The sequence below is a fragment of the Anolis carolinensis genome, chromosome 1, assembly GCF_035594765.1.
Source record: "Anolis carolinensis isolate JA03-04 chromosome 1, rAnoCar3.1.pri, whole genome shotgun sequence".
NCBI classification, from domain to species: Eukaryota; Metazoa; Chordata; class Lepidosauria; order Squamata; family Dactyloidae; genus Anolis; species Anolis carolinensis.
The window spans coordinates 106,000,837-106,028,718 of record NC_085841.1 but is presented as its reverse complement, the minus strand read 5'-3'; the positions used below and the strand labels follow the sequence as shown (position 1 = coordinate 106,028,718).

Sequence of the window (27,882 nt, the reverse complement as noted above, 5' to 3'; positions counted from 1 at the left end):
ATCAATAGGTACCGCTCAGGCAGGAAGGCAACGGCACTCAATATGACCTTGGAGATGTCTATAGACAACGCTGGCTGTTCGGCATAGAAATGGATATGAGCACCAACCCGCAGAGTCAGACATGACTAGGCTTAATGTCAGAGGAAAACCTTTACCTTTACCTTAATGTGTCACATATGGGACTTTTGAAAAGTTCCTTTGGACACTTGTATTGGTCCAGATTTGTGCAGCCACATTGTTGTTGGGGGATATATCAGTTCCTTGTTACATCAACTTCACTGACCACCAGTCTGTTTTCAACAGAATTGAAAGTACTGATTATGACATTTAAACCCCCATATGATTTAGGACCAAGGTGTCTGTAAGATCATATTCTTCCAAGGCATCCTGAAAGGATATTAAGATTCTCAGTAACATTTCTATTAGAGAACATGGGGGCTCAGAGGATTACTGAACAGGAAGGAGAACTCCCTACAATATCTTTTGTCTTTTTGATGTGTAGACGCACACTATGTATGTGTGTGTATGCATCTGACCTTCTCTACTTGTTTCTGTCACCATCCAAGGTACTCATTGGTGAGATAACAGAGGGTGAATCTACATTTCCCTAGGTATTCGGGGATAAACTGCTCCCAATCTGTCCCAATGCAGCCTGGGAGCATCCCTGGAGACTTTTGGGTGTCTAGTTGGCTGGTTAGGCCAAGGGCACATTGGGTCTCCTACCAATGCTGGCCACAAACAATTCCCTCACAGAGACTTGCTGACTACATTGCTTTTTCTGATCACATAGCAGAATGCCCTTGTTGATCCCAGCAGAAGCAATGTCACCAGCAAGTCTCTTTGAGGAAGCTGTGTGTGATCAGTGATACAGCAGGAGGTCTTGACAATGTGTGGGCACTAGATTAGGCTGGATCCAGCCGTATATACCTTCAAACACTGAGTTAACTTTGGTGCTTCCTAGAAGCTCCAGAGTAAATCAGAGTTTTTCCTTGCATCAAATAATGGTTGGATGCAGTGCTTTTGCTGCAAGTCCAGCTGTGCACTTTGTGGACTTCCTGAAGTGGCTAAAAGGCAAGTCCTCTTTATTTGGCTCATGTAGATTCAGCCAGTCACTTATATACAGCTTAATGATATCAGGATCTATCAATCATCTACCATCTATCTGTCTACCCACACATACATACATACATCACAGTAAGCTCTCCTGTCTTTGTCACTATCTATTGCCCTTGTAAACTAGATCATAACAGTCACCTATCTAAAACACTTTGAACACTCTTAGATTTTGTTCAGACTACAAATTTTCCTCTTGTGGGATGTCGCCATAATTGATATAGTAAAAAGGGCAGCAAGAACAAAGTGCTATAGTATTCAACTAGACCAGTGTTAAACTTTTTTTTTAAAGAATTGATTGTTTACTAGAAGAATTTTTAGTGCAGTCATAGAATCAGAGAGTTGGGAAAAAACACACAACTACATCCAGTCTTTTCCATCTAGGAACGTACAATCAAAGCATCCACAACATCCATCCAGCTATGTTTAAAACCTTAAAAGAAGGAAACTCCGCCAAACTCCCAGGCAATATATCCCATTATTGAATAGTTTACTCTTCAATAAGTATTAAAATACCTTAATAATTATCTTTTCTACTTTTTTAGCTGAAAGTATTTTTGTTTGCAAGCCTCTCTGCTTTGCAGGCTATCTTGAATCCCAGGCTTTGGGGAAAGGCAGAGAACAAATGGAGTAATGGCATAAAACAGAGTAGGTATGCCTTTTTGCAAGTTCATATTCAGAAAGATTTCTATTCAATCATCTTCCTTGTAGGACTGTTCTGGAATGAAACAAATAGAAAAATCTAAAGCACTTTTTAAATAGTGTCAGTCTAAAAAACAAATTAATAAATCAAACATGTTTAGTATATCGCTAGCCAATCCAGATCACAGTTTCTGCCTTTCATCATATCTTTAGACAACATTCAGTTGACTGTACCTATAACTTAACCTGTATTTTTGCTGAGATAGGTTTATTTTATGTGCCTCATGGGGTTTTTTTTTGACAAAAACTCTGGAAACAGAGATCTCAAGAGATTTTTTTTGTAGTCAAGGTAACAGATGACTTTTGGCTTCTTCCATCAGCCATCTCACCAGATACATTAAGCAATTCTTCACATGAATGTCTACCATTTTTGAGATCACTGTTTCCCCTCCATCAACTTCTAGGCTTGTGAATGTTCTCATTGGGATTCTGTTTCATTTTTGGCTGCATAGAAATAAATCCTAACCCCATATTTGGCATTTTAGAGAACAGTTTTCACACCATGTATTCAGTTAACAACCCTCATATATTTTGCTGTCAGGACCTATTTTTGCTGTAGCATCTCCACAAAAACATGCTCATTGAGATTATGCATGAAATAATGAGTTAAAAAATCTGTACCATTTAAGGACTCAGCACCATTTCCAATGACTCACACCCAGACTATGTTAAAGTGTATAATATTACTGAAGAGAGTTTGCTAAATGTTTCATTTTTCTAGATAGAAATGGCTGAGGATTGGGTTTTTTTTTTTTTTACTGACAAAGAGAAAATGAAGCACAAAATTGTAATGTCAGTACATAGACAATTGAGAGCCAGTGTATTGGTTTGATTGTGAAAATATGACTCTGGAACATCAGAATTCAAATTCCCACTCGGCTATGAAAGCCCAATGGGTGAGTTTGGCATGTTGCACTCTTTTAGCCTCAGAGAAAGGCAATGGCATTCCACCTCTAAATAAATCTTGCCAAGAAAACACCATGGTACAACAGCAACAGTCTTAGTGTTGTCATATTTCAGAAATGACTTGAAAGCATACAAAAACACATATGTCTGTAAATCTTTGTTAAAAGGTGACTTAATATCCTTACAAAGCTGACATCTGTTTGCTATCTCCTCAAATATTGAAAGGAATACAGCACCAAGTTCTTGGTTTTAAAATCTAAACAGTGGTTCATGGTGGAGATAGTGAATTTTTCTTTTCTCAATGGCTTCCCTATCCACATGTAAGTTTCAAAATAATTCTCTCTGCTTTGAAGCTCTGTTATTATTGGCAAGTATATATTAAGGAAATCCATTTGATAGTAGGGATTATGGAGTGTTTACCCACAACCAAAGAGTTTAAAATCTATACCAAGAATAGATTAATCTGTCTATTTCACAATCATCTACATTCAGATAGTTCAATCTCAATTTTCTTTCTCCTGAATTGATGGGGAAAAATTGCCCATTGTATAGTTCTGACCAAAAACCAAATGCTGAGTCATTTGTCTGCAGAGAATCATGCAACATCAGCATGCCATATAGCTTTTGAAGATGAAGAGCATGGCAGAGGAAAAAATAGCAGTGGCTCTGCTTTAGCACCACAAACATGGTTAAAATTGCCAGGATTTTATTTTTTATTTTTATTGCATTTACCACTTTTCTCACCCCTAGGGGGAGTCAAAGCAGTGTACAACATAAGGATTCACAAGGTTCAATTCACAATTTAAAGTTGTTTGAAGTCCCTCTATCTGGATGGGAGAACAATAGTGCTGTTGGTGTCACCCAATGTAGTAACTAGGCATGTGCGATCCAGGAAAAAAATGGTTCTAAACTATCTTTGAAAGTAGGGAGCGCTGGGGGCTTTGTTTCTAAAGACATTTCCAAATTTTGAAGCAAAAAATTCAAAACTTTCCAAAACTTCCACATATTCGTAATTAATTTGTTAATGGTGGCCGTGCATGAGCAATAGCAAAAAACAGCACTGAGGGAGGGAAATTTAGGGGATTCTTCTGCCCTCATTTCTTGAGCTATCCAGATCAAACTTGCTACAGTGGTACAAAACATTTACCACTGTTAGCTCACCAAATTTCAGAACATTTACCTTCTCCTCTGATTTTTGGCAAATTTTCATAGCTTTTATAAAAAAAACATTTTTAAAAATTACAAAAATCTATTCCTGGTTTGAAAGTGTTATTTCCTGTTTCACTGGGTTATCTTTACTTGGAAAGTCATTGTTATACTTCAGAAACTTTGTTTTTGTGGCTGAAACTGTTAAATTGGTGGACAGGACACTCAGCAAACCATAATGTACTATTTATGGGATGATGTCCCTTGCGCAAATACAAAGTTTTGGCAGTGTAATAAAGTTTTGCCATGTTTTTGTGACAGACCCAATTAGGAAATGATATTTATCAACCAGGAACAGAAATCATAGCATACCATCAAACCACTCCCGACAGATGTCCATCAGCCTCAGAATAAGGAAATCTGTTCCTGGTTTGAAAGTGTTATTTCCTGTTTCATTGGGTTGTCTTTACTTTGAAAGTCATTGTTCTACTCCAGGAACTTTGTTTTTGTGGCTGAAATGCATAATGAAATTCATGATGTTTCACTTATCCAAGGAATTTTAGAGAATTATTACAGCTTTTTAAATCCGCTTTTAAAAAAAGATCCTCTCTACCTCCTCCTCCCTCTTCCATCAGCTTTGATTGGTTGAAAAGCACAGTACTGTGCTTCCCCAGAATCTTTGAATGCCATGACGACCCTCTTTCTTTCTTTCTTTCCTGACCGACTTATTCGAGCATGCGCACGAGGCTCACGGAACAGTGGTGAGTCAGGAAGCAAGCCTCACTGCCTTTAGAGGGGAAAAAGATTATTCTAATTTTTTTACATAGAGCAAACTCCTTGAATTTTCTACAGAATAACACTAGGTAATAGGGGATCATTCCCTCCAATCTTTCAGACGTATCATACATACATCTACCAATTTATGGGGATTTTTTTGAATTTTTGACACATCCTTTTTTTCATCAAAACATAGAATTTCTCTTTGTTCAACAAACCAACAGATTCATTCCAGAATCATTAATCTGGAATCTCAGATCTCTTATGAAAATTATTAGAATGCCTGGCATGAAGGTATAAGCAGCATGCATCAGCTGGAATGACATTCACCTCTTGAGTGGCTGCAGAAGCTGCACAAAGACAGCTAACAGGCAGCACCTTGTCTTGTGTGTCTTGACTGACATAAATCAGGCCATGCTTGTTAGCTGGAGGGAAACAAATGGCTAATGACCCACCAACAACATGGCCCCGCATCGTGTCAACCTTCAGCAAGAACAGGATTCACTTCCTGAGTGGCCATGGCCACATGAGCTCTCATACAAGCCGGGTATCACAGTTCAGAAGAGGGGATTTTATACCGGGAACACACAAGTTGCATCAAGTGAATGAAACTTCTTGCTCCACCATACGGAAGGGCTGGTGGTCAAGAGCCATCATCTCTCCCACATGCTGGGTGATCTGCTGGGGGGTGGGCGGGATTTTCCCTGTTCTCTTCCTGGCCACAGGATGGCCCCAAAGATTCAAGGTAGCCTGAGTCTGTTTCCTGCCATCAACAGAAGGTGAAGTGGGAGTACTTCGGCTGCTGCTGCAGGGGCTGACAGCTTCTTCTGCCAACGAAATTGTTGGGTGTTGCCTCTTCATGTGCACCCTCAACTCTGTGGTGGCCAGATGCCTCAAGTCTTTTCCCCTGCTGATGTTGGTACTGCAGTGCCTGCAAACTGCCACAGTGGCATGCTGGGCATGGACATTAAAATGATCCCAGAGAAAAGACTTCAGCCTTCCCAACGCTGCAGCATCTCGGGACCTTCATGTGCTGCTAACAGGGCGGGGGGGGGGGCAGGTGTTTGCAAGGCCTCCTCAGAAGGACCCTGATTGGAAGGGTCTTCCTTCTCCTTCTCACTGTCAGACGAGAGAAGAGCGGGGGGGGGGGAGGCAAACAATTTCTTTGTTGGCCCCCACCTCACGGTCCAAGACAACAACATCACCAAGTTCCTGCGTTAGGTCGGTGGTGGCTGCTAGAACGGATGACTGCCGCAGGGCCAGGGAGAGTCTAATTTCTGCAGTTGAAAAGGTGGCTGAATCACCAACTCCACCAGTTTCATGTCACTGGTGGCTGGCTGGCCCCCTCCCTTTCTTGCCGCCTCGTGAAGTATGGGCAGTGACTTGGCCAGAAGTCAGACAACCCGACCCACTTTCACTGGAATGCTTCATGTTAACAGAGAGTGCTTTGAGGAGGCTCAGGCCAAACTAACAAAACAAACAAACAAACAAAGAGAGGGCCTTGAACCCGGAGGATTCAGCTATGTAACATTTGCTGCCTCTCCCCAGATGCAAGGAGGGCAAAACACCACCAGCAGAAAGGATTTTTGGAAATGATGGGACACACAATGTTTTGAGGAGGCTCAACCAAAACAAACAAACCCAAAAGGCAGAGAGGGCTTGAACCCAGAGAAGGATTCAGCTATGTAACATCATTGGGCTCCCCAGACTAAAGGGAGTACAGCAGAGAAGGTTTTTGGAAATGATGGGGCACGCAGTGCTTTGAGCAGGACAAAGGTGTCATATTTTTAAATGTAGCAGACGCTTTTAAAGGAGGACGTCCAAACCCCTCCCCTTACATGAATGTCTGCACTGATTGGGCAGGGAGGCAAGCCTAGGCTAGCCTGCTCCTCCCTGCAAACAGGTTTGGTTGCTTCAAAAATGCTTTCTCATATATCCAATCTAAATTATGAGCCCATTAAACGAATGGGCTTCAACGCTTCGGAATTGAGGGTTAATTCTGGCGTGCTAATGTGCATTGGAACCCCGTTTGAAAATCGTAATAGATCTGATTTTATTCCGATTTACGACGCTTCCGAGGAATTTGCCCATGCCTAGTAGTTACCTATGGTGTTATCCTCATGATGTACTGAACTACATCATGACAATGTTGTAGCTATAATACAGAACATAAAAACTGTCTTATCTATCTAAGCCAGCAGAAACAAAATCATAGCACATGCTTGTAGCATGTGTAGATGCTACACATGCTACAAGCTTCATTGTAAGAGATGAGGAATCTTAAGTGAATTCTGATAAATTTGATTTGCAAAGAATCAGGCAAATCTGATTTTCCAGTCCCATAATTTTGTAGCTTGGTACATACTAATTGTCAGAAGGAAGCAAACAAAGGACTTTTAATTTATATATATATATATATATATAAAAATCCCTAAGACTCCTTTCTTTCACTTGTAATAATAAACAGTTGTTCTGAGCAAACTCTTATGTTATTATTATCGACTGTTCTTCTGTTCTCAGTGTGATTAATGAACAAGAAAATTGAGATAAAAAAAACAACATAACAATAGCAACAACAAGAATCACTAGAGCCTCCTGGACCTCAACCAACCCAATTCTGATGTACCCTCCATCCCCAGTAGATCTAGAGAGATTTATTGGCACTAGTGAGGTGATATTGGCATTGTGATCCTCCTCACTCCCCCCACAAAAGATTGAAACTTTCTGCTTTTAGTAATGGGTTTTTGCTATTCTCAACCCTATTTGAGTCACCTACATGCCATTCAACTGAAGCAGAGACAGTGAATCCACTATTCCAGTTGATTTAAAATATTCCTCTTCCTGCTTTCCATCTATTCTAGGTTACTTTTAATTTACTCAGCAGGGGGAAGAGGAGAAGAGGGAGTAGAACCTTGCCCTTCTCAGTAGGTTAGGCAAAACCAACTCCTAGCTTGGGCCTTATTTGTCTTTAGTAACTTTTGCCATCTTGATGCGGATTTTTTCAGCTGTGAAATCTTGGAGAGGTGTAGTGGTTTTGACTCTGAAGAAGAGGGTTAAAATTCCCATTCACAGAAACCCACTGGGTGATCTCAGCCTCAGAGGAAAGCAAAGGCAAACCCCTCTGGAAAAAAATAGCCAGGAAAACTTTGTGATAAGTTTATCTTAGGATTTCCATAAGTCATAAAATGCCTGAAGATATACAACAACAACAAAATCAACGCACCTGAAATGTCTTTATGCAGAAATTCATTTTAAGAATAGATACATACCACCTCACCACACAAAGATTTTTGACCCCTTACTCTGCTTTGACAGCAGATCCTGCTGAGCACCATCACATATGCAGATCATGGCCCCACGCCATTGATGGCTTCCTCGCCAACCACAGTAAGTGAATCGAGTTTTGGGTAGCTCTGATGGAGCTACCTGCTGGTTTTGGCTTTCCAAACCAAACCAAACAGCTCAGATCCAGGCTATTTGTCAAATCGCATCTCCATGTATAGACCATCTCGGGCACTTTGGTCAGCGGAGGAGGCCCTGCTCTCAGTCCCACCCCTGTCACAAGTGCGGCTGGTGGGAATAAGAGAGGGGGCCTTCTCTGTGATCGCCCCCTGCCTCTGGAACTCCCTCCCTAAAGAAATAAAAATGGCCCCCACCCTCCTCTCCTTTAAGAAACAGTTAAAATCACATCTATGCACCTTAACATATGGAGAAGAGGAGATCTAACATAATTGCCACCCTATAGCAGCTATGGTCTAAGTGAAACTGAACATTTTCAGCAACTTGGTCACTTTAACTGGTCCAGGTATACGCTCGCTCTGTGCAATAATGTTTTTACTGATTGTCATGTTTAAATTCATTGTTTTTTAATGTGGAATTTTTATTATAATGTGTATGTTATTGTCATTTTATACTTTTGATAATATGAAGAAATCGTAGCATTTAATGTTTGCCTTTTTATGTATGTTAACCGCTCTGAGTCCCTTTGGGGAGAGAGGGCGGTCTAGAAATAAAGATGATGATGATGATGATTGTTATTATTATTATAAGTATGACACAGCAAACAAGATAGATATGCTAGATTTCATTCACAAAATGACAAGTTGAACACTTCCCAAGTGTCTAGGACTGTGTGATGTATTTTCGAATGATGTGCGCAGATCCCAGTAGGATGGCCTTTTGCTGTTGGCAGATCATAATTTTGTCAATGTCTGTTGTTTCCAAATGCTGGCTGAGATCTTTTGGCACGGCACCCAGTGTACCCATCACCACTGGGACCACCTGCACTGGTTTCTGCCAGAGTCTTTCCAGTTCAATCTTGAGGTCCTGATAGCGGCTGAGTTTTTCTTGTTGTTTTTCGTCAATGCGACTGTCACCTGAGATGGCAACATCAATGATCCAAACCTTTTTCTTTTCCACAACTGTGATGTCTGGTGTGTTGTGTTCCAGGACTTTATCAGTCTGGATTCGGAAGTCCCACAGTATCTTTGCCTGCTCATTTTCCAATACTTTTGCAGGTTTGTGATCCCATCAGTTCTTTACTGCTGGGAGGTGGTACTTGAGGCATAAGTTCCAATGAATCATTTGGGCCACATAGTTGTGCCTCTGTTTGTAGTCTGTTTGTGCGATTTTCTTACAACAGCTGAGGAGATGATCAATGGTTTCGTCGGTTTCCTTGCACAGTCTGCATTTTGGGTCATCAGCTGATTTTTCTATTTTGGCCTTAATTGCATTTGTTCTGATGGCTTGCTCCTGAGCTGCAAGGATCAGTCCTTCTGTCTCCTCCTTCAGTGTCCCATTTGTGAGCCATAGCCAGGTCTTCTCCTTATCAGCTTTTCTTTCAATTTTGTCAAGGAACTTTCCATGCAATGTTTTGTTGTGCCAGCTGTCAGCTCTAGTTTGTAGTGCGTAGTACAAGGGCATGTTCTTCTTCTTTGACTGCTTGTTTTACTTGTAAGAGTCCTCTGCCCCCTGATCTTCTAGGCAGATATAGCCGGTCAACATCACTGCGAGGGTGCAGTGAATGATGAATGGTCATGAGTTTTCTTGTTTTTCTGTCCAAGTTGTCCAGTTCCGCCTGTGTCCAATTTATAATGCCATTAGTATATCTTATGACAGGTATGGCCCAGGTGTTTATGGCCTTGATGGTGTTGCCTCCATTGAGCTTGCTTTTGAGAATTTTTCTGACCCTTTGTGTGTATTCTTTGCTGACCATAGTTTTCACATGTTCATGCTTGATGTTGTCCAGCTGTAATATGCCCAGATATTTATAGGCCTCTGGCTGATGACACTTTATTGTTTGGCCATTAGGCATATTTATGCCCTCACTTTCAATGATTTTTCCCTTCTTCAATGCCACTGTTGAACATTTGTCCAAACCAAACTCCATGCTGATATCAGTGCTAAAAATTTGGACAGTGTTAGTCAGAGACTGGATTTCAGTTTGCGTTTTCCCATATAGCTTCAGGTCATCCATGTACATTAGATGCGAAATTTTGTGAGATTTTTTAAATGTTTGATAGCCGAGATTTGTTTTTTGTAAGATTGTTGACAGAGGGATCATTGCAATAATGAAAAGCTGAGGGGACAATGCGTCTTCCTGGAAAATTCCTCTTCTGATGTTGACAAGTCCATAGCTTTCATTTCCAACAAACAGTTCAGTTTTCCAGTGCTCCATGATGTTTTCAATAATGGTGCCAACGTTTTTACAAATCCCGATGGTGTCCAGGTACTTGATGATCCAGCTGTGTGGGAGTGAGTCAAAGGCCTTTTTGTATTCAATCCACGTCATGACCTGGATTATTATTATTATTATTATTATTATTATTATTATTATTATTATTATTATTCCCCCTATCTGATGGGGAAATGGCAACATAGCAATGTGCATTGCCACAGTTTCCCCTGTCTGATAGGAGAAGGTACTAATTGCCAATGTGCCTTGCCCTGATGCCCATATGTGATGGGGGAAGATGGGAAGAGGTGCCATGCGTGCCTTCTGTTTTGCAGGTGATTGCTATCAAAACCAAACAAAACAGAGAGGGGGGGCATCAATATGATGAGGTGCTTAGAGCAATCAATGTACTACTATTTCCCAGAAACTAGAACACCACCAAGACATCAAATCTGACCACAGTAACATATGCCTTACGCTTGGTTGGATTACTCTAACACCCTCTGCATCATGTTGTCTTTGAAGAGTGCTCATAGATTTCAGCTGGTCCAAGGAATTGCAGTTATATTGCTAACTTTAAGTAGCTAGAGGGCGCACACAACTATCATGGTGCAGCAGTTCTACTGGCTGCCAGTCCATTTCCTAACACAATTTAGTGCCTTTAAAGCCCAATGTGTCTCAGGTCTAGATTATTTGAAAACCTATATTCTTCCTTAAAAGCCAGTCTGTACTTGGAGATCTCTCTCTGGGCTCTTCTACACATGCATTATATCCCAGGTGAAATCAGATTAAAAGATGGGGTGTTTAAATGACGCTTAGCCATAATGCGGGAGGAATCAGGTTAAAGGCTGGAAAATACATATTTAAAAGGTGTTTCTTAAACCCAATTCTTCCTGAGAAACACACACCTTTCCATGCATATGTATCTGGCCTTTTACCCTCTTCCTTCTCCCTAGAACAGCCAACAGGGGAACTTGGAAGAAAAATCTCCCCTCTCCTACCCAAAGCCCTCTTTCAGCTGTTCCAAGGGAGGGGGGAGGGAGGGAATAACCCTGCATATTTCAAATGGGGTTTCTTCTGGTAGTGTCCATGCCCACTCCTAATGATCTCGGATCAGCATGGGTGAGTATCTGGACACCCCCCCCCCTTGCAAAAGCATGGGGTTTAGGCCAGCTGTGTATCCTCAATTGCAAGAGAAAGTGGGATTAAAAATCTTGGAGTTTTGTCCTGTATGGAAGGGCCCTAAATCTCACCATCCTCTTTCTCACCATCCCTTTAGCGGATAACGTTTTAACTTACTCATTTTATTACCCATACCCACAGATTTTATAAGCCTAACATATAAAGCCATGTAGACTAACTCCATGTTATTGACTTTCTGCTTTTAATGTTGTGTATTTTTGGTCTTAATGTCAACATTTCAAAAATGTTTTAAAATTTTACACTCTTAGTCTGTGACAGTAACAATGACATTTATTCATTCATTTGAATATCTGATAAAAACAAAAACAAAAGTTCCTTCTCCTAATCTCTGGCACCCTCCCTATTCATTTTCCACAAACAGGTGAAAATTGTTCTGTTTCAATTGGTCTAGTTTGCTTTAGTTTTAATTTTTATATAGTTTAATAACTTGTTAACTTTAAAAAAATATTTGTATTTTGTGGATTTTAACTATTTTTTAATCTCTTGTGTGCTGCTTTCAAACTGGGGAAAAAGTTGGATATAAATACATATTACTGTTGTAACAACAACAACGTAGCTGACCTTCTGCATGGATCCATCAGTACATATGACTATCTCAGGCCAGTTATCTGATGCAAATGATTCTTACCTTGCTTTGAAGGGCTTGAACTTTAAAGCTTTATTGAATGAAAAGATTGGGATCATAGCAGAGTCATGAACCTTTCTCCAGAGTGCTTGTTGTGTCTTTTATCAAAACACTTTCATTTTCACTCTTTCTTGACAGCCTGTGCCCTTGCCCTCCATGTAATGTTCATTCTCATGATCTTATTCCTATGAAAGTATGCAAGCTCTATCCTTTACTCTAATGGTGTACTGACAAAGATTTTTAATTCATTGTTCTATGAGAAAGGACATGTTTTGCATGTATAAAGATTCAAGGTTATTCCCAGCTATCTCCAGGCAGAATTGAAAAATAACTTCTTTTGAAATCTTAGAAAGATAATGCCAACCAATATAGACAATGCTGAGTTAGGTGGACCAATGGGTTAATGACGTATAAGACAGGATCCTATGTTATCATGCTTTATGCCAATTTTTTTCTTCTTCCTTTCATGTAGGACTTTTCTCTTTAATTTTTGTCTTTGCTGGCTTTCATCTGATTGTCAGGAGCCTTAAAATGCACCAACTCCCTCCCCATCACCTTTGCCTATGATATTAGATGATTTCTGAAAAGCATTTTAAAAAATCTATTTATAAATGGAAGATGTTGAAAAAGAGTTGCTGTGATGCCCACATCTCCAATGATAATCTCTTCTGGTTCTGAGGGTTGGTGAATATTTAAAACATTGCTGCCTAATGAATGGCTGTAAACAACCATTTTTTTTTGCTAGCTGATACATAGCATGCAGTTAATACCCAATTAGTATTGCTTATAGCTAGCCATTACTCTTTATCTCTTCATTTTCACAGCCTAGTATATTAAAATGTCAAAGATAGCAAAAATTAATGAAAATGCAGGTAGTATCCAAGCATCAAAATAATTGCAATCCTTTTTTACACTAAGACAAGGTTTGACTTCTTCTCCCTCCAAATATTGGATATAGTTGGCATCAGTGAATTTTACAAGATCATGATGTAGCAATCTTCTAAAATAAATAGATCAATGCCACGCCTCTTCTCAAATTATAAATTGTGGTGGGAAGCTGTTCAGAGGGTTGGGCCTATTTCCCCAAGTTCCACATTGGCAGGCAGCCCTATTGCAATATTACTTCTGGTTGTCATTTGGGATTTTTTTTCTTTTGTTGAAGGGAGAGGTTTGGAGGATGTGTGGGGTTTGGGGAAGCAACATCTTTTGTGTTGGGTTTTGACATAAAATTGCCCAAAATTGGCCTGAAAAAAATAAATGGGGCAAAGGGTTTCTAAGGACTTCATGGGCTGCATTTACAGGATACCAAAAATGTATGCAGTCTGAAGGCTGCACTTTGCCCAGTTTTGATGTAGAACACCCCAGCAATCACAGAGAGATGAGCAAAGAAGTGGCATCAGAAAGTCTAGCAATGCAGTTTTCTGCCAGCCACTAAATCTATGGAAATTGCTGGAAGACTTTTCTGAGAGTCCTAGTCAGCAATTCCGGATCATGCCCTTGGGATTTCAAGTGCTGCATCAGTTATATGTTTCTAAGATGATGATCATAGTGTCTGGCAAGGTGTACTCTATTAAATAAAATATCATATCCTGGACCAGCAATCTTATTTATGTGATTGGGTGCAGATATACAGGATGCTGTCTGCAGTATGTAAGAAAAATAACTGAACTACATACACAGTTCAGGAATCACAACCTTCATTATTAACTAAGTAGCTGGAACAACCAATGGGTAGATTTTTCAGTTCAGGGCCCATCCACAAAGCCATTTACTATAATTCAGGATATAGATCAAAACAATCCGGGTCACTACAGAGTGCCTTCACAGTCACCCTGGGACCCAGCTACAAGCTCCTATAAGGTCCACAAAGCTCCAAAAAATCAGTTCTATCCAAACACAGGAGTAATTTTATTTCTTGGCTCCTCAGCAAAAGCTTTAGTCAAAAAACAGTGTTTGTCTGCAGTAGAGCTAGTAAATGGAGAGCAATTTAGCATTTCCATGGGAATGCTTCCTTTTCCTTGCCAGGGGAGTATGTTTATCTTCCCTTTGAGCTGTTTATCTGGGTTCTTTCTGTAACTGCAGCAGCTTTAACCCCGTCTTGACAAGCCCTCAGAATGCACCTTCCACTTTGAAGCCCTGCAAGGGTTATACAGTGATCAAATTCAGCACATTTTATAGCATGATTCAGTTTTTTAATGCATGGTTTCTGGCTAGATGCAGGTTGGAGGTTGCATTGGAAATTAATGTTTTGTAGCCGGTTTCCAGCTGGATTATAGTGCCTAGTGTGGATAGGGCCTCAGACCATCATAGACTTTCTGAATTGCCAATTTTTGGAAAAGAACTGCTGGAAAAGTGGAAATTTTTGGATTTATAGACAGAACCCCTTAACATCACATAACTTTAATCTGGATGATAACTTGTAAACTTGGGAAAATTCTATCCTCTGCATTCTTACAGCTCATTTTTATTCTGAACAATTAAAGCAGGTAGCATCTGAAAGGTTTTATTGTAACCATTAAATGGTTGTGTTGGTTTTTCATTCTTCCTCTGTCTCTCTCTCTTACATACAGACACAATAGATAAGGAATGATCGTTTGGTGTAAGAAGTATTGCTTTTGTACAGGGACAAATGTAAGGATTTTACTGAACCGGCGATGCAGAAAAAGCTTTTAGCTCAACTGAAAAGTGTCACCACATTTGAAGGCTGTTGTTAAAAATGAAATATTCCCAAACTGAATTAATGGGAATGATAAATAGTTTGACAGACTGGCCAGGTGGCGTGACAGTAGCATGTAAGGTTGCTGAACAGGAGACCTGGGTATTGCAAGCAAATTTGGGATGCTTGTTTCCCAGTGCTGGTGGAAGTGGAGCATGAAGAGGAGGTGATGTGATTGATCTCTTTAGAAGAAGTTGCCAGCTGGAGTGCTTGCAAACCACTCCTCCTATTTCTCTTTAAACATGAATTGATGGCCGCTTCTGAAAAGAGGAACTCCTCAGACATTTTTCTAGCTATTGAGCTGTAAGGCTCCAAGCAGAGTCCCATCTGAAAACAAGGAGGAGGGATTTGTTTAAAAGGTCAGAAAAGTTAAGGAAACAATAGGAACAAAAAGTAATCCTTCTCTTCAGCAGCTATGACTTTTTAAAAATATCAGGAATCAGAATTAATGTTACAAAGATTAATTTTTTCCCATATATTGTGTTTTCCTCTAAAAGTTGCAACCATTTAGTTCTCCCAGGGGATTGAAAATGGTATTTTACAACCTCTTGTTCAGTCTAGTTAAATGCCATATTAATTTTCAAGGGAATTTCTACCCTAGGGTCTTTAATGTAGTTTAAAAAAATATTTTTGTCAAGGAAGGATTTGACTGAATGCTGTGTTTCTGACTAAATGACTGCCATGTACAGTATGAAAAATGCCTGGTTCCCTCTCTCACCTTCATCTTGCCTCTTACCCCTTCATCCTTAGCTTTTAACTGCATTATTGTAAATGAATGATGAATATATTCTTATGCCTTCTGGAGTTAGAAAATATAATGTAAAGATGAAATGTATTATCTGTAGAATTATGCTCATATTACAATTAAAGTCATTGTTTCCCCAGTTTTGGGAATATGTCTGAGTGAATAGATTCTTGTGATTAAGCAAGTATATTGGGCTGGAGTTTTGGGATAAAAACAGTGTGAGCTTCAAGAAAGTTTAAGCTCACATAAGTAAAATCTCATGAGATGGTGAGGTAGTTCTCTGACTCCTACCAGGCGTAGTAGATGGGATCCTATGTAGGGCCTGAGACTGCCTCAGAGACTTTAAGGAAAAAGAGAAAAAACAGCAGGGAAGTAAATTTTCACTTATACCATTCTTCATTCAAGGATGAAAAATTTCAAATGTTTTCTTCCCAAAGAATCAAATTATAATTTTGTACATTTTCTATTTTTTTTTACTTCAGAACATTTAAGCAAAAAAGTTTGTGCAAAAGATGTGCAAAAGAAAACTTTTTAATAGTTTCTAAATATGTTTAATCCATTGGGATATTATTTTTTCAATCAGATTAGAAAAAAATGCAAGCATTATATTCCTGATGAGAAATAGAAACAGAGAAAATCTGTGAGCTTGGTTTCCTCTCTCATTGACTACGTTAAAACTTTATATCCCAGGTATGAAAATAGTCAGGTATGACTAGGTAGGATTGAATCTCAGAGAACAGAATTTAAACTGAGGTCTCAGGTCGATAAATCTATCACTTTTTAACATCTGAAGATCTTCCATCATGGATATGAAGAATGTTAAGGATTTTGAGAAGTTCTTATAAATCATTAACCTCTGAGGAGGTTTTAGTGGAAGGCAAATAGCAACTCTTGTACTGTATTGTTAACTTCCCATCATCCTATTGTTAGTAGGTCTGTTTTCTGATCGAACCATATAACTCCTGTTATGTATAAGGTTATGAACTTTGCATGTCCTTTGGTAATCTGCATATAATCTGCATACTTCTAGATGTACAAAAGCTATTTTTACGTAGTCTGTATTGACCAGTACTTTGGTGATTCAGGTTGTAGTTCTCACTGAGTCATGAAACTCACAGATTAACACTGAGACAGAACACTTTAAACCAGGCATGGGCAGGTGTTTTGGATTTCACCTCCCACAGCCTACCGACTATTAGGTATTGTGGGAATTGAAGTCCAAAACACCTGAAGGACTGAAGTTTGCCCATGCCTGTTTTAAACTCTCAAGGGAAATCTTCATCCCATGGGTCAATGCAAGCTACTGGAAGGTCAGAATCAAACTTGAGGATGCTACCAAGTTGAGACCAGAGGGAGGTGCCTGGGAGGGGAGAAAAATAACACCCGGGTATCTGGGGGTTTCTCATAAGAAAATGGCGGATAAGTAAGATGAGAACTGCTTCAGACTGATTTCTAGTGAACTCGGGGGGGGGGGGGGGGTAGAAAACCAGTGTTTTCGCATGAGAGCTTCATTAGAAACTTTTGCTAAACTGTAGTAACTTAGGGCAAATAAAGATCAATTTCTAAGGTTTCTTGTGAGTGGGTCTGGATTTACTGAAGGGGTTTTGCAATACATTATACTTGAGGCTGTGCTTGTGAAAGCTCAGTTGGTCAATGGGCATGGAAAGGTCCTTTCTGTGTTATCAAAGCAACTGATTCAAACTCCTGTCATGCAGCATGCGATGAATGAATTGATGTAATGAATCAAGCAATCCTAATTACATGATTAAAGAGGCAAAGCTGCTTCAGAACGTTGGTGCGGATTATATAAGGGTGTTCCATGCTGGTCTAACAAACTGAATTTGCATGTAAACTTGATAGCTTAGTCATTTAAACTAAATTGTGTGATTATAAACTATTAGTGTAGCATATTGGTATAAGTGCATTAGAGTAATGCTACATATTCTTAGATGGAAAATGCTTTCATTCTCAGAAAGGAAGATTTATCCATATCTCTGAAGGTAATCCCAACTCAGGCTTCTTAATGCCTATCAATATTTAGTAAAGTAGAAGAAAGTGCTAGGAGTCAGAATGCTATTTTTAAACATAGATCTCCATGTGCATATAGTGGTGAGTTCCATGGAAAAGATGACACATTGGGGGGTGAAGGTGGGGAAGAGTTCAGCAGCTGTGATGAGCCAGTTGCTTCTTCAAAGTCACATTCTCATTTCAATGACTTTATCTTTTTGGTGGTTTTTTCTTTCTTTCTTTTTACATCTGAAAAAGGTCTCATTCGATTACAAGAGCTCATTAAAGCACCATCACGATACAACCTGCGCCTCAAAATCCGCCAGTTACCAGCTGACACAAAGGATGCCAAGCCCTTGCTCAAGGAGATGAAAAGAGGCAAGGAATTCCATGTCATCTTTGATTGCAATCATGAGATGGCAGCAGGCATTTTAAAGCAGGTAATTATCCCTTTCCTAAGTATTACCCCTCCATACAATGCAGATCTTAAGGATTACTAGTAGTTATCATAAAGTCTAGTTTGCACTAACCATAACTAGTGTCACAACAGATAGAACACTAAACCATGATAAATAGCAAACTAGAGAAGAGTAAGAAATACTTAGGCTTGAACTGCTTCATAATTTTCAAACAATTATAGTCATCCGTCTACACTTGTGGGTTTAATGTTTACAGATCTTATTATTCACATATTTGATCAATATATTCTAAAAATCTCTATGTTCTCCAACGTAACTCTATGGTCAGTGTCTGCTGGATGTTGACGAGAGTTGCACTGGGGGACCTAGAGATTCCTAGAGAGGCATTTGTATTATCACCAGCATAATTCTATGGTCAAGTTATGGTGTTTTCTCCAGGCCCTCCATCATGATTCTCTGGTCAACTGGAATTTGACCATCGATTTGCAAAGATGGGCCTAGAAATTCCTATAGAGAATTCTTCTCTAGCATGATTCAGTGTTAGCTTCTAGTGTTCTCTCCAGAATTCTCTAGGCTTAGCTCTCAGCATGTCTAGGTGTTGTGTCAAATAAAAAAACATTTTTAAAATTAACCTTTTGCTTACTTTCACATGAGTGCTCTGCTCCTAATCCCCATGAAAGTGAAGGGCTTACTATATATGCATAGAGGGGCTGCTATACATTTTCAGTTCAGTTGGATTATTCTTTTCAAAGTAGATTGCATCCAACAGGATATTTCCCTATCTGCATAAGTACTTTCTTCTTTTCTTTTTTTTTACAATTGTTATTATTATTGTTGTGCGCTGATGTTTTAAATTCAAATATAGTTCTTCTAAACCCTGGTCAGTGCTGCTGTGTTGGTGTGCCCTGAGTGATTTGTGTTCCATTCTTTCCCCCATGTACTCTTAATGTGTTCAGTGTTCACTGTGGTCTGCATGCGATTCCAAGAGGCTAACACAAGTGCAGCTGTGTCTTAAAATGTATTTTATTTATTTTTATTATATTTTATTTTAGTTATATGCTTTATTTCATTTCTCTCAAACATATGTTTGTATTTTTGTCACTTGCTATATTTGCAAACCACCCACAACAAAGCTCCTTAAGCTACTTCCAATGTATTTTATTTTTATTATATTTCATTCCATGTACTTTATTTTATTTCTCTAAAATATATACATGTATTTATGTCACTTGTTATTTTTGTAAATTACTCAGAGCAAAGCTCCATGGGATACTTAAAATAAATCAAACACTTTTTGTTGAAAAAGAAAACCAATTTGGATACAAACCACAACATAAAAAGGCAAGACCATACAGTAAAAACAACATAAAAACACTAACAAAAGAGAACTTGCAACTCCCAAATTATATGCACATATTTTAAACCTTTGAGGATTATACAATCAGATAATAAGAAAGACCATATAGATGACAGTGTGTGAACATCTCTGGGTGACTTTAGTCCACCAGAGAAGAATCCCTATTTAATTACCCATATCACATCATTCAATAGAGGTACTCAACTTGGGATTTTTGAAACATATCTTAAGATTTAGAGATCTACCTGTGGTAAGTGGGAATTGTTTTGACAACCTAGTCACAATCATTCACATAGTGCTTAGAAATGAGTTGTGTGGTGTCTCAGGCACTTTGTCAATGATATCTTTCAGGACTTTTTGCACCGTTTTTTACTCATATACTTGGACGATTTTCTTGTATATTCGAAATGTCAAGAAGAACACGACCAGCATGTCCGACAGGTGTTACAACGTTTGAGAGATCATGGCCTTTACGCCAAATTGGAGAAATGTGCCTTTGACTTGACTGAAGTGGATTTCTTGGGCTACCACATTTCCCCTCAAGGGTTAACCATGGATCCTGCCAAAGTATTGGCCGTGCTTGAATGGCGGGCACCTTCCAATAAGAAAGAGGTGCAGTGTTTTTTGGGATTCACGAACTATTATCGGAAGTTTATCCCGATCCAATCACCAGCTGTATCCGGGGAAAGAAGCCTTTCCTCTGGACAGAGCAAGCCGAGAAAGGGTTTCAAAGACTAAAACAATTGTTCACTTCTCAACGAATCTTGCAACACCCTGAACCCCCTTTATAGTTCAAGCGGATGCTTCGGATATGGCCGTGGGGGCAGTGTTAATGCAACCGGTGGGAGAACATTTGTACCCATGTGCCTATTATTCTCGTCAGCTAACAGCCCCAGAGACGAATTACACCATCTGGGAAAAAGAACTTTTAGCCATAAAAGCAGCTTTTGAAACATGGAGGCATTGGCTAGAGGGGGCCAACTTTCCCATTGAAGTGCACACAGATCACTGCAATCTTGAGCATCTAAAGACAGCACGTAAGTTAAACCAGAGGCAGCAGCGATGGGCTCTGTTCTTTGAACGTTTTGACTTTCGTATTCATTATGTTACCCCTGCACAAACCAAGCAAGCTGATGCCTTGTCTCGTAAGCCAGAATATACAGAAGGGCGTAAATAGAGAACTTTGCTACCCTCACCGTTGCAAACACAGAAGCAGTCCCAGTAGTGCAAACTCAATCCAACATGGATTCCACTACAACGGACTCTCCTTTTGCCCAGGAAATCAGGGCCAGCCAACAAGCAGATGTTTGGGTACAGGAGCAAATCCAGCGAGGACTTCGTTTCCCATCCTCCTTGAAGGACAGGTTACTTTGCCATAGAAATCATGTTTATGTACCTTTGGGTCCAGAAACAGAAAAGGTTCTCAACCTATGTCACGATAGCAAACCTGCTGGTCATTTTGGACTTTTCAAAACTATGCAACTGATTTTACAAGACTTTTGGTGGCCAAGAATTCGCAGGGATGTAGAGAAATATGTCTCTACCTGTCCGGTATGTCAGCGTTCCAAGACACAGAGGGGTAAGCCTTTGGGACTCTTACAGCCTTTACCCACTCTGTCTCGCTCTTGGGATATAATCTCTGCAGATTTCATCACAGATCTCCCAGACTCCAATTCACAACCATCTTGGTGGTTGTAGATTTATTTACAAAGATGGCTCATTTCATCCCTTGTGTGGGTCTTCCTACAGCCAAAATAACAGCAGACCTTTTCCTGCAACATGTGTTCCGTTTACATGGATTGCCCAAGAGTTTAGTCACGGATCATGGAGCTCATTTCACTTCCCGTTTTTGGAAATCCCTCCAAGAACTGTTGGGAATTGAATCTCAATTGTCTACGGCCCATCATCCACAAACAGACGGGCAGACTGAGGGCACAAATGCCACTCTGGAGCAATACCTTTGTTGTTATGTAAACTACCAGCAGGACAATTGGTCGGATCTTCTGCCTTTATCTGAGTTTGCCTTCAATAACGTCACCCAGAACTCACCAAAGAAGCCCCGTTCTTTGCGAACTATGGTTTTCAGCCCCGTTTCTTCCCTCCGGTTGTTGGGAAGGCAGAAGTTCCAGCTGCTGAGAATTGGCTCCAGGAATTGACAGCAGTGCAAGAGTTACTTCACCAGCAGCTAGAGCAAGCCAAAGTGGATTATAAACGGTATGCCGATCATCATCGCCAACCCGGTCCTGGAATTAAGGTAGGCGACCGTGTGTGGTTATCTACTTGGCATTTATCTTCCCAGCGTCCCTGTCAGAAATTGGATGCCCGCTTCATTGGCCCTTACCCCGTAGTGGCCCAATTAAACCCTGTGACTTTTAAACTACAACTTCCGCTCTCCATGCGCATTCATCCTGTGCATGCCCCTGACTTGGTGCTCTCTACTCCTCCCTGCGGACGGCATATGCCCTGATGTGGGTCGTGCCCCTCCTCCTCCTGCCCTGGTGGATGGGGAAGAGGAATTTGAAGTACAGGACATTTTGGATTCTCGCATACATCGCCAACGTTTGCAATATTTGATTGACTGGGTGGGATACGGGCCAGAAGAATGTTCTTGGGAGGACGCTTCCATGGTGCATGCCCCTGACTTGGTGCAACGTTTCCATCACGCCTATCCTTCCAAGCCGCATCCTCGGGGCAGGCTGAGGGGGGCCCTCAGGGGGGAGATAGTGTGATGTCTCAGGCACCTTTGGCCCATGACCCCGCAGCCATCATAGATCAAACTGAAGAGGATTTGGGCTTTCTTCCATCTCAGCAAGATTTTGTCCCTTTCCAGATGTCTCCTGTTGACATTTTCGTGCCAGAGCCAATTAGAGATGCTCTTGAAATGGAGCCTGGTTCTCCGGAAAGTTTGGTCTTTGATAGAAGGGCTTTTCTCAAAACAGATCGCTCCCAAAGGCAGATTTTAAGGAGAAGCATGAGATTAGCAGAGAGAGGCGATTGTGGCTAAATCGTTTCTCTGGGAAGATTTGGAGAGTCAAACACCTGCTTGGGGGGAGCTCTCGAACTTCAATAAAAGTTCTGCACTGAGTTTTCCCTATCGCGGTGTCAACGTGACTATTGATTGAAGAACATCGTCTCTTGTTCCTGAGCTTTCAAGCGGCCCACCAGTGCACTTACTCACGAGTAGACTGGGAGTTGTGTCCCACTCCTTGCCAAGTTTGGATTGCGTTTCAGATCCATTACGAAATACCTTGCCTAGCCTTGAGTCCTTGTTCTGGACTTTACTTCAAGAATCTTCCTGTGAAACCTTGCTCTTTTCCCACTCAAACTTCCAAAGAGTTTGAGTGTGTTTCGGTTATTTGGATTATAGACTTTAGACTCTAATACTGGACATATAACTTCATTTTATTGGACTAATTTTGATCTTCTCTAAAAGGTCAACTGCTGGACTATATACTCTGCTTATTTTTGTTTAGAACGTTTATTGCTTTAATAAAGATATTAGATTGTTTATTGGCCTCCGTGTTGGTTTCCAGTGTTCGCTCTGCTTAGGGGTGTTACAAGTTGTGAGCCATATGGATAACAAAATGCTGTGGTTCTTGATATCTGCTGGAGTTTGATTCCAGGATCTCCCAGTGTTAACAAAATCCATGGATGCTCAAGTAACATTAAATAGATTGTTGTGAGTTTTCCGTGTTGTATGGCCATGTTCCAGAAACATTCTCTCCTGACGTTTCACCCACATCTGTGGCCGGCACTCTCAGAGGTTGTGAGGTATATTGGAAAAACTAAGCAAGGAAGGTTTTATATATCTGTGGAAGGTCCACAGTGGGAGAAAGAACTCTTGTCTGTTGGAGGCCAAGTTTTTCCAATATATCTCACAACCTCTCAGGATACCTGCCACAAATGTGGGTGAAATGTCAGAAGACAATGCTTCTGGAACATGGCCATACAGCCCGGAAAACTCACAACCCTGTGATTCCGACCATGAAAGCCTTTGACAACACATCACATTAGATACATAGTAGAATGAATAAATTATTTTAAAATGGAACAATTGGTTTTTTTTGGGGGGGGGGGCGTTTCAATATGTCAAAATGATTTTTGGTCAAATCTTCTCCTTCCAAACAAGGTCTGGGTGTCTTATCAACCAAAGATGATAAAAGCTATTTGGAACCTCAGATTAGTAGCTAATGAATCTTTACTGAATCTTTGCTGAAACATAATTTAAATTATACTGATCTATTAGTTTGACTGAACACACCCTAAAGTTTACTGGAATTCCACATGCTCTATACAGCATCAGAGTAATAACTGGATTGTGCTAAGATCCTCCCATCTGAATGTACCTGTAAATTAATCTTTACTGAATTTAATGCTTGGTATAAAAACAGATTCTCAGACTACGGAAAAAAATAAGATTATTGCCTTTTTAAAACCTGGTAAAGATACTAAGAACTACTGACCAATCTCTCTTTTTTGTCATCTGTACAAAATTCATGAGACTAGGCTTTGTTATTGAACCCCAGCTTATTGCACAACAAGCAGGCTTCAGAACAGGGAAAAACTGTACAGCTCAAATTCTTGACCAAGTATAACAAGGAAGGCTATGGAAAAGTTTGCATTACGGGAACAGTTTTTCTAGGCCTTACGGCAGCCTACGAAATAGTGCTGCATATGAAAATGCTGCATAAAATCTACCATATCACCCAGGACTATGGGATTTAAAAAAAACTACCCAGAGTCTCATAGAAAACCATTACTTCTATGTGGAGTTTAAGGGCAGGAAAACTAGATGGAGGAGGCAAAAGAATGGTCAAGGCAGCAGTCTTGCATCAACCTTGTTTAATATCTTTACTAATGATCAGCCACAGCTACCATTCACAAAGAGCTTTATATATGCTGATGACCTAACAACAAAAACAAAAGGCTTTGAAACAGTTGAATACCAACTTACTAATGCCCTGAAAGATCTCTCCAGCCAGTACAAAGATAACCACCTGAAGCCTAACCTTGCCAAGACACTAGTGTGTGCTTTCCACCTACGTATCTGTGAAGCCAACAGGAAACTGAGGGTTACCTGGGAAGGCCTGAACACTGTTCCCACCCTAAATATCTCAGCATCACCTTAAATCAAACACTAACATTTAGGAAACACCATGCAAACACCAAGCACAAAGTAGCTGCATGCAATATCATCCTGCAGAAACGTACTGATAGTGCACGGAGTGCAGACCCAAAATTAATAAGAACATCAGCCCTGGCCTTGTCTTACTCAACTACTGAGTATTCCTGCCCCATGTGGCATAAATCTGCCCATGTAAAGCAGGTGAATATAGTACCGAATGAAACATGTAGAATAATTACAGGATGTCTTAAACCTACACCTGCTGATAGTTTATAAGCTAGCTGGCATTACCCCCCTCCCCGATATGCGATGGAAAGTTGCTGCCAATTGCGAGTGAAATAAGGTTGAACACTGTGAAAGCCACCCACTGTATGGTTATCAGCCTCCTCCCAATAGACTTAAATCAAGGAAAAGTTACATGAGAACCACCATTCCTCTAAATGTTTCTCCAGCAACAGCAAGATATCCCTATGGCCAGCAAAATCAGGAAATTCCAACTGGATGGCCCCCTATGAGGGTCTTCCTCCAGGGGCAAACCAAGAAAGGGCAAGTTAGAAATCCCTGAACAGACTCAGAAGTGGAGTGGGCAGATCAAAAGACAACCTGGCAAAATGGCACAATCTACAAGAATCCTGCACTTTGTGTGATTGTGGAGCAGAACAAACAACTCAGCATCTGTATGCTTGGCCACAATGCCCTGCCTTATGCACACAGGAGGAATTGTTTAAAGCTACAGACAATGCAGCTGCTGTTGCCCATTTTGGGTCTAAAATTATTTAGCCACTTCACTTCATTTTATCAGTTTAATATTTTTTTATGCAATGCTTTTGACACTAAATAAAAATGAATTTGTAAAGATAACCTTTTAGTGCTGGAGTGAAATCACATCTGGAATATAGTGGGCTGATATATTCATTCTGGAGGTTAGTCTGTGGGGTGATATGACCATTCTGGAGGTTAGTCGGAACCTTAAGGAAACCATTCAAAACACTGAAGCCTCCCATCAAAATAGATTCATCACTTTAAAGTTCAAACCAAAAGCCTGAATGGATACACTACCCCACTGATCGACAAGAGTCCAATGTTCTCACTTATTCAGATGGACTAACCATGGCTAGCCATAACTTCATCTTGTTTTTACTGCACCTGTTTGCATAAAAGGAAATGTTTTGTGGTAGGCAGCCTCCATCCAACTGGCTGAGCAGTAATGATAGGAATGCTGAAGGATGTGCCTATTACCCTCTGTTGTCTCACACGGTTCATTTTTTTTCTCTGCAAGTAGAAAGAACTTTAGCACATGGGAGGAGAGGTGAACTCATAAGAGGAATCTCTGTAGTATCAGAAGATAACTTTTTATGAAAGTCTCTCATAGAATCATAGAATCATACAGAGGGGTAGAACTTCCATGAAAGGAGGTTACTTCTCTTCATGCAGGAAAAACTTAGAATCCAAGCCCTAGCTTCTTTTTAAAAATTATAACTTAAAAGTAAAACCTATTTTGCTGACTTCATTTGATTTTTTTCATGCACTTAAAAATATTTGGTTTCCAAAATGTTTACAAGGATGGTGTTAGCAAGAACAAAACTCAACACGGTCACTTGAACAATAAACTAGTCCATCATCCAAGTTGCATTATTTATAGTGTACCAGTATAGTGTAGGTGAACAGCAAATGTGGCTTTTAAATAACACTTCTGTCAGCAAAAACAAATGTGTGGTATAGGAGGAGTAGAGCAAAATGAAACTCTTGTTTTCTAACTCTTCTATTTCGTACATAATAAAAGATTTTTCTTTGCTGATTTATCACTTTCCCATCTTGCTACTTAACTGAGAAGACTTGTTCTGCATTATGCTCCAGATGTACAAAATAGTGTAGTTTGAACTACTTCCATATGCAAAGCACCCCCCAACATCCCCCCCAAAAGAATGCTAGCTTCAAAGTGCAGCTGTAAAATTTGTTCTTAGGAGCATGATTTTTGGTATTTCATTATGTGTGTGAGTGTGTTTGTGGATGATAGAGCACCCATACTAGTTAATTGAAAAATACAGCATTCCTACTTTTGAAAGCAACTTCATTTCACATTGTTACTTGAAGAAAATTTCTATTTCCACCCATTCTCTGTGTAATGCATGCTATTAGTTTAATAGTCTGTGTCTTTCATACATGTGCCAGTGGTTAGAAGGCATTGTATAGCTTCTGTGATTCCCATCTACCCCTCTGTATGTTTTTTTTCCCCTATGGTAAGAAAAAATGACAGGAAAAGTGGAAAACTTGGTTGGATCTCTGCAAGTATCTTTGAAGACATCAAGAATTTTTGTCACATTGATTATGCAGATAACAAAATGCAGTGTATTTCACTGCTAAAAGACTTCTAGGGGAAAAACTGAATTTAAGAATTATTAATTTTGCTTAGATCCCAACCTTGTGTTTCCTCTAAGCCCCAGGAAAGGAATAAAATACTGCTAGAGTTTGGCACTACACTTGGAATGGTAATTCATTTAGTCTGCTCTTACATCTCCCTTTTCCTGCTGAAAGCTTTTGGTCTTTTGAGGGAGGATCTCACTGAGTTCTTGGAACATCTCCCTCACACCCCAGAACATTTGCACATTTTAATATTAATATTAGTGCTACTAGTACCACTACCTCTTTTGGGGGGGGCATGGCCATTGGATATTATTTATTTTGATTGTTTATTATTTTTATTATGATAATTTATCATTTTTCCCCATGTGCCACCTTCTGAATCAGTACAGCTGATAACCACCAGCTCAGCATTACTTGTGGAAGCAGCACTCTCTCTTGCTCTCATTGGACAGTGAAGATTTTATCATAATATTAAAAGATTTTGGCAAAGTTGACTAGCTGCTTGCTAGCTGTGGCTTTCAAACATTAACTATTTCTCACAATGATTTTTTTAATTGGTTTCCCATCCATTATTCCATAGTAGTTAGTTATTTTATTTCTAAAACTTAAAATTTTCCTAAAACTCAGTGGATGATCCAAACATTATGAAACTTGGGGGGAATCATGCCCTGGTTACATTGTGGAATTGTAGAGAAATTAGAGGGCATAGCTCTTGTAGTTCTTTTTTAAAAAAAGGTTTTGGAAAAAAAATTGAAATTCCCAAAAAATCAATGGATTAGTATATTGTTCTGAAACTTGGGAGGGTAACAGTGGTAAATGTATGCTACCATTTTCACAAGTTTAATCTCAATAGCTCTAAAACTGAGTGAGAAAGGAATCCCAGAAGCCCCCCCCCCCCCCATGTGAACAATTATTAAATGGACACATGAGTTTTTAGAAACACTTTAGAAATGAATTGCTTGCACCCCCTAATTTTGTAATGAGTATTGAAATATTTTTATTG

The 27,882-nt window shown here is 39.9% G+C and overlaps 1 protein-coding gene across 2 annotated transcripts in view; it reads left to right on the top strand.

The window, feature by feature from the left end:
- grik2 (glutamate ionotropic receptor kainate type subunit 2) overlaps positions 1-27,882 on the top strand; it is a 774,384-nt gene that overhangs the window by 307,955 nt on the left and 438,547 nt on the right. For both annotated transcript variants that reach the window (XM_003215508.4, XM_008119029.3), the window contains exon 5: positions 17,873-18,054. In XM_003215508.4, the coding sequence (XP_003215556.1) occupies positions 17,873-18,054 (182 nt within the window). The remainder of the gene's footprint in view (positions 1-17,872; positions 18,055-27,882) is intronic.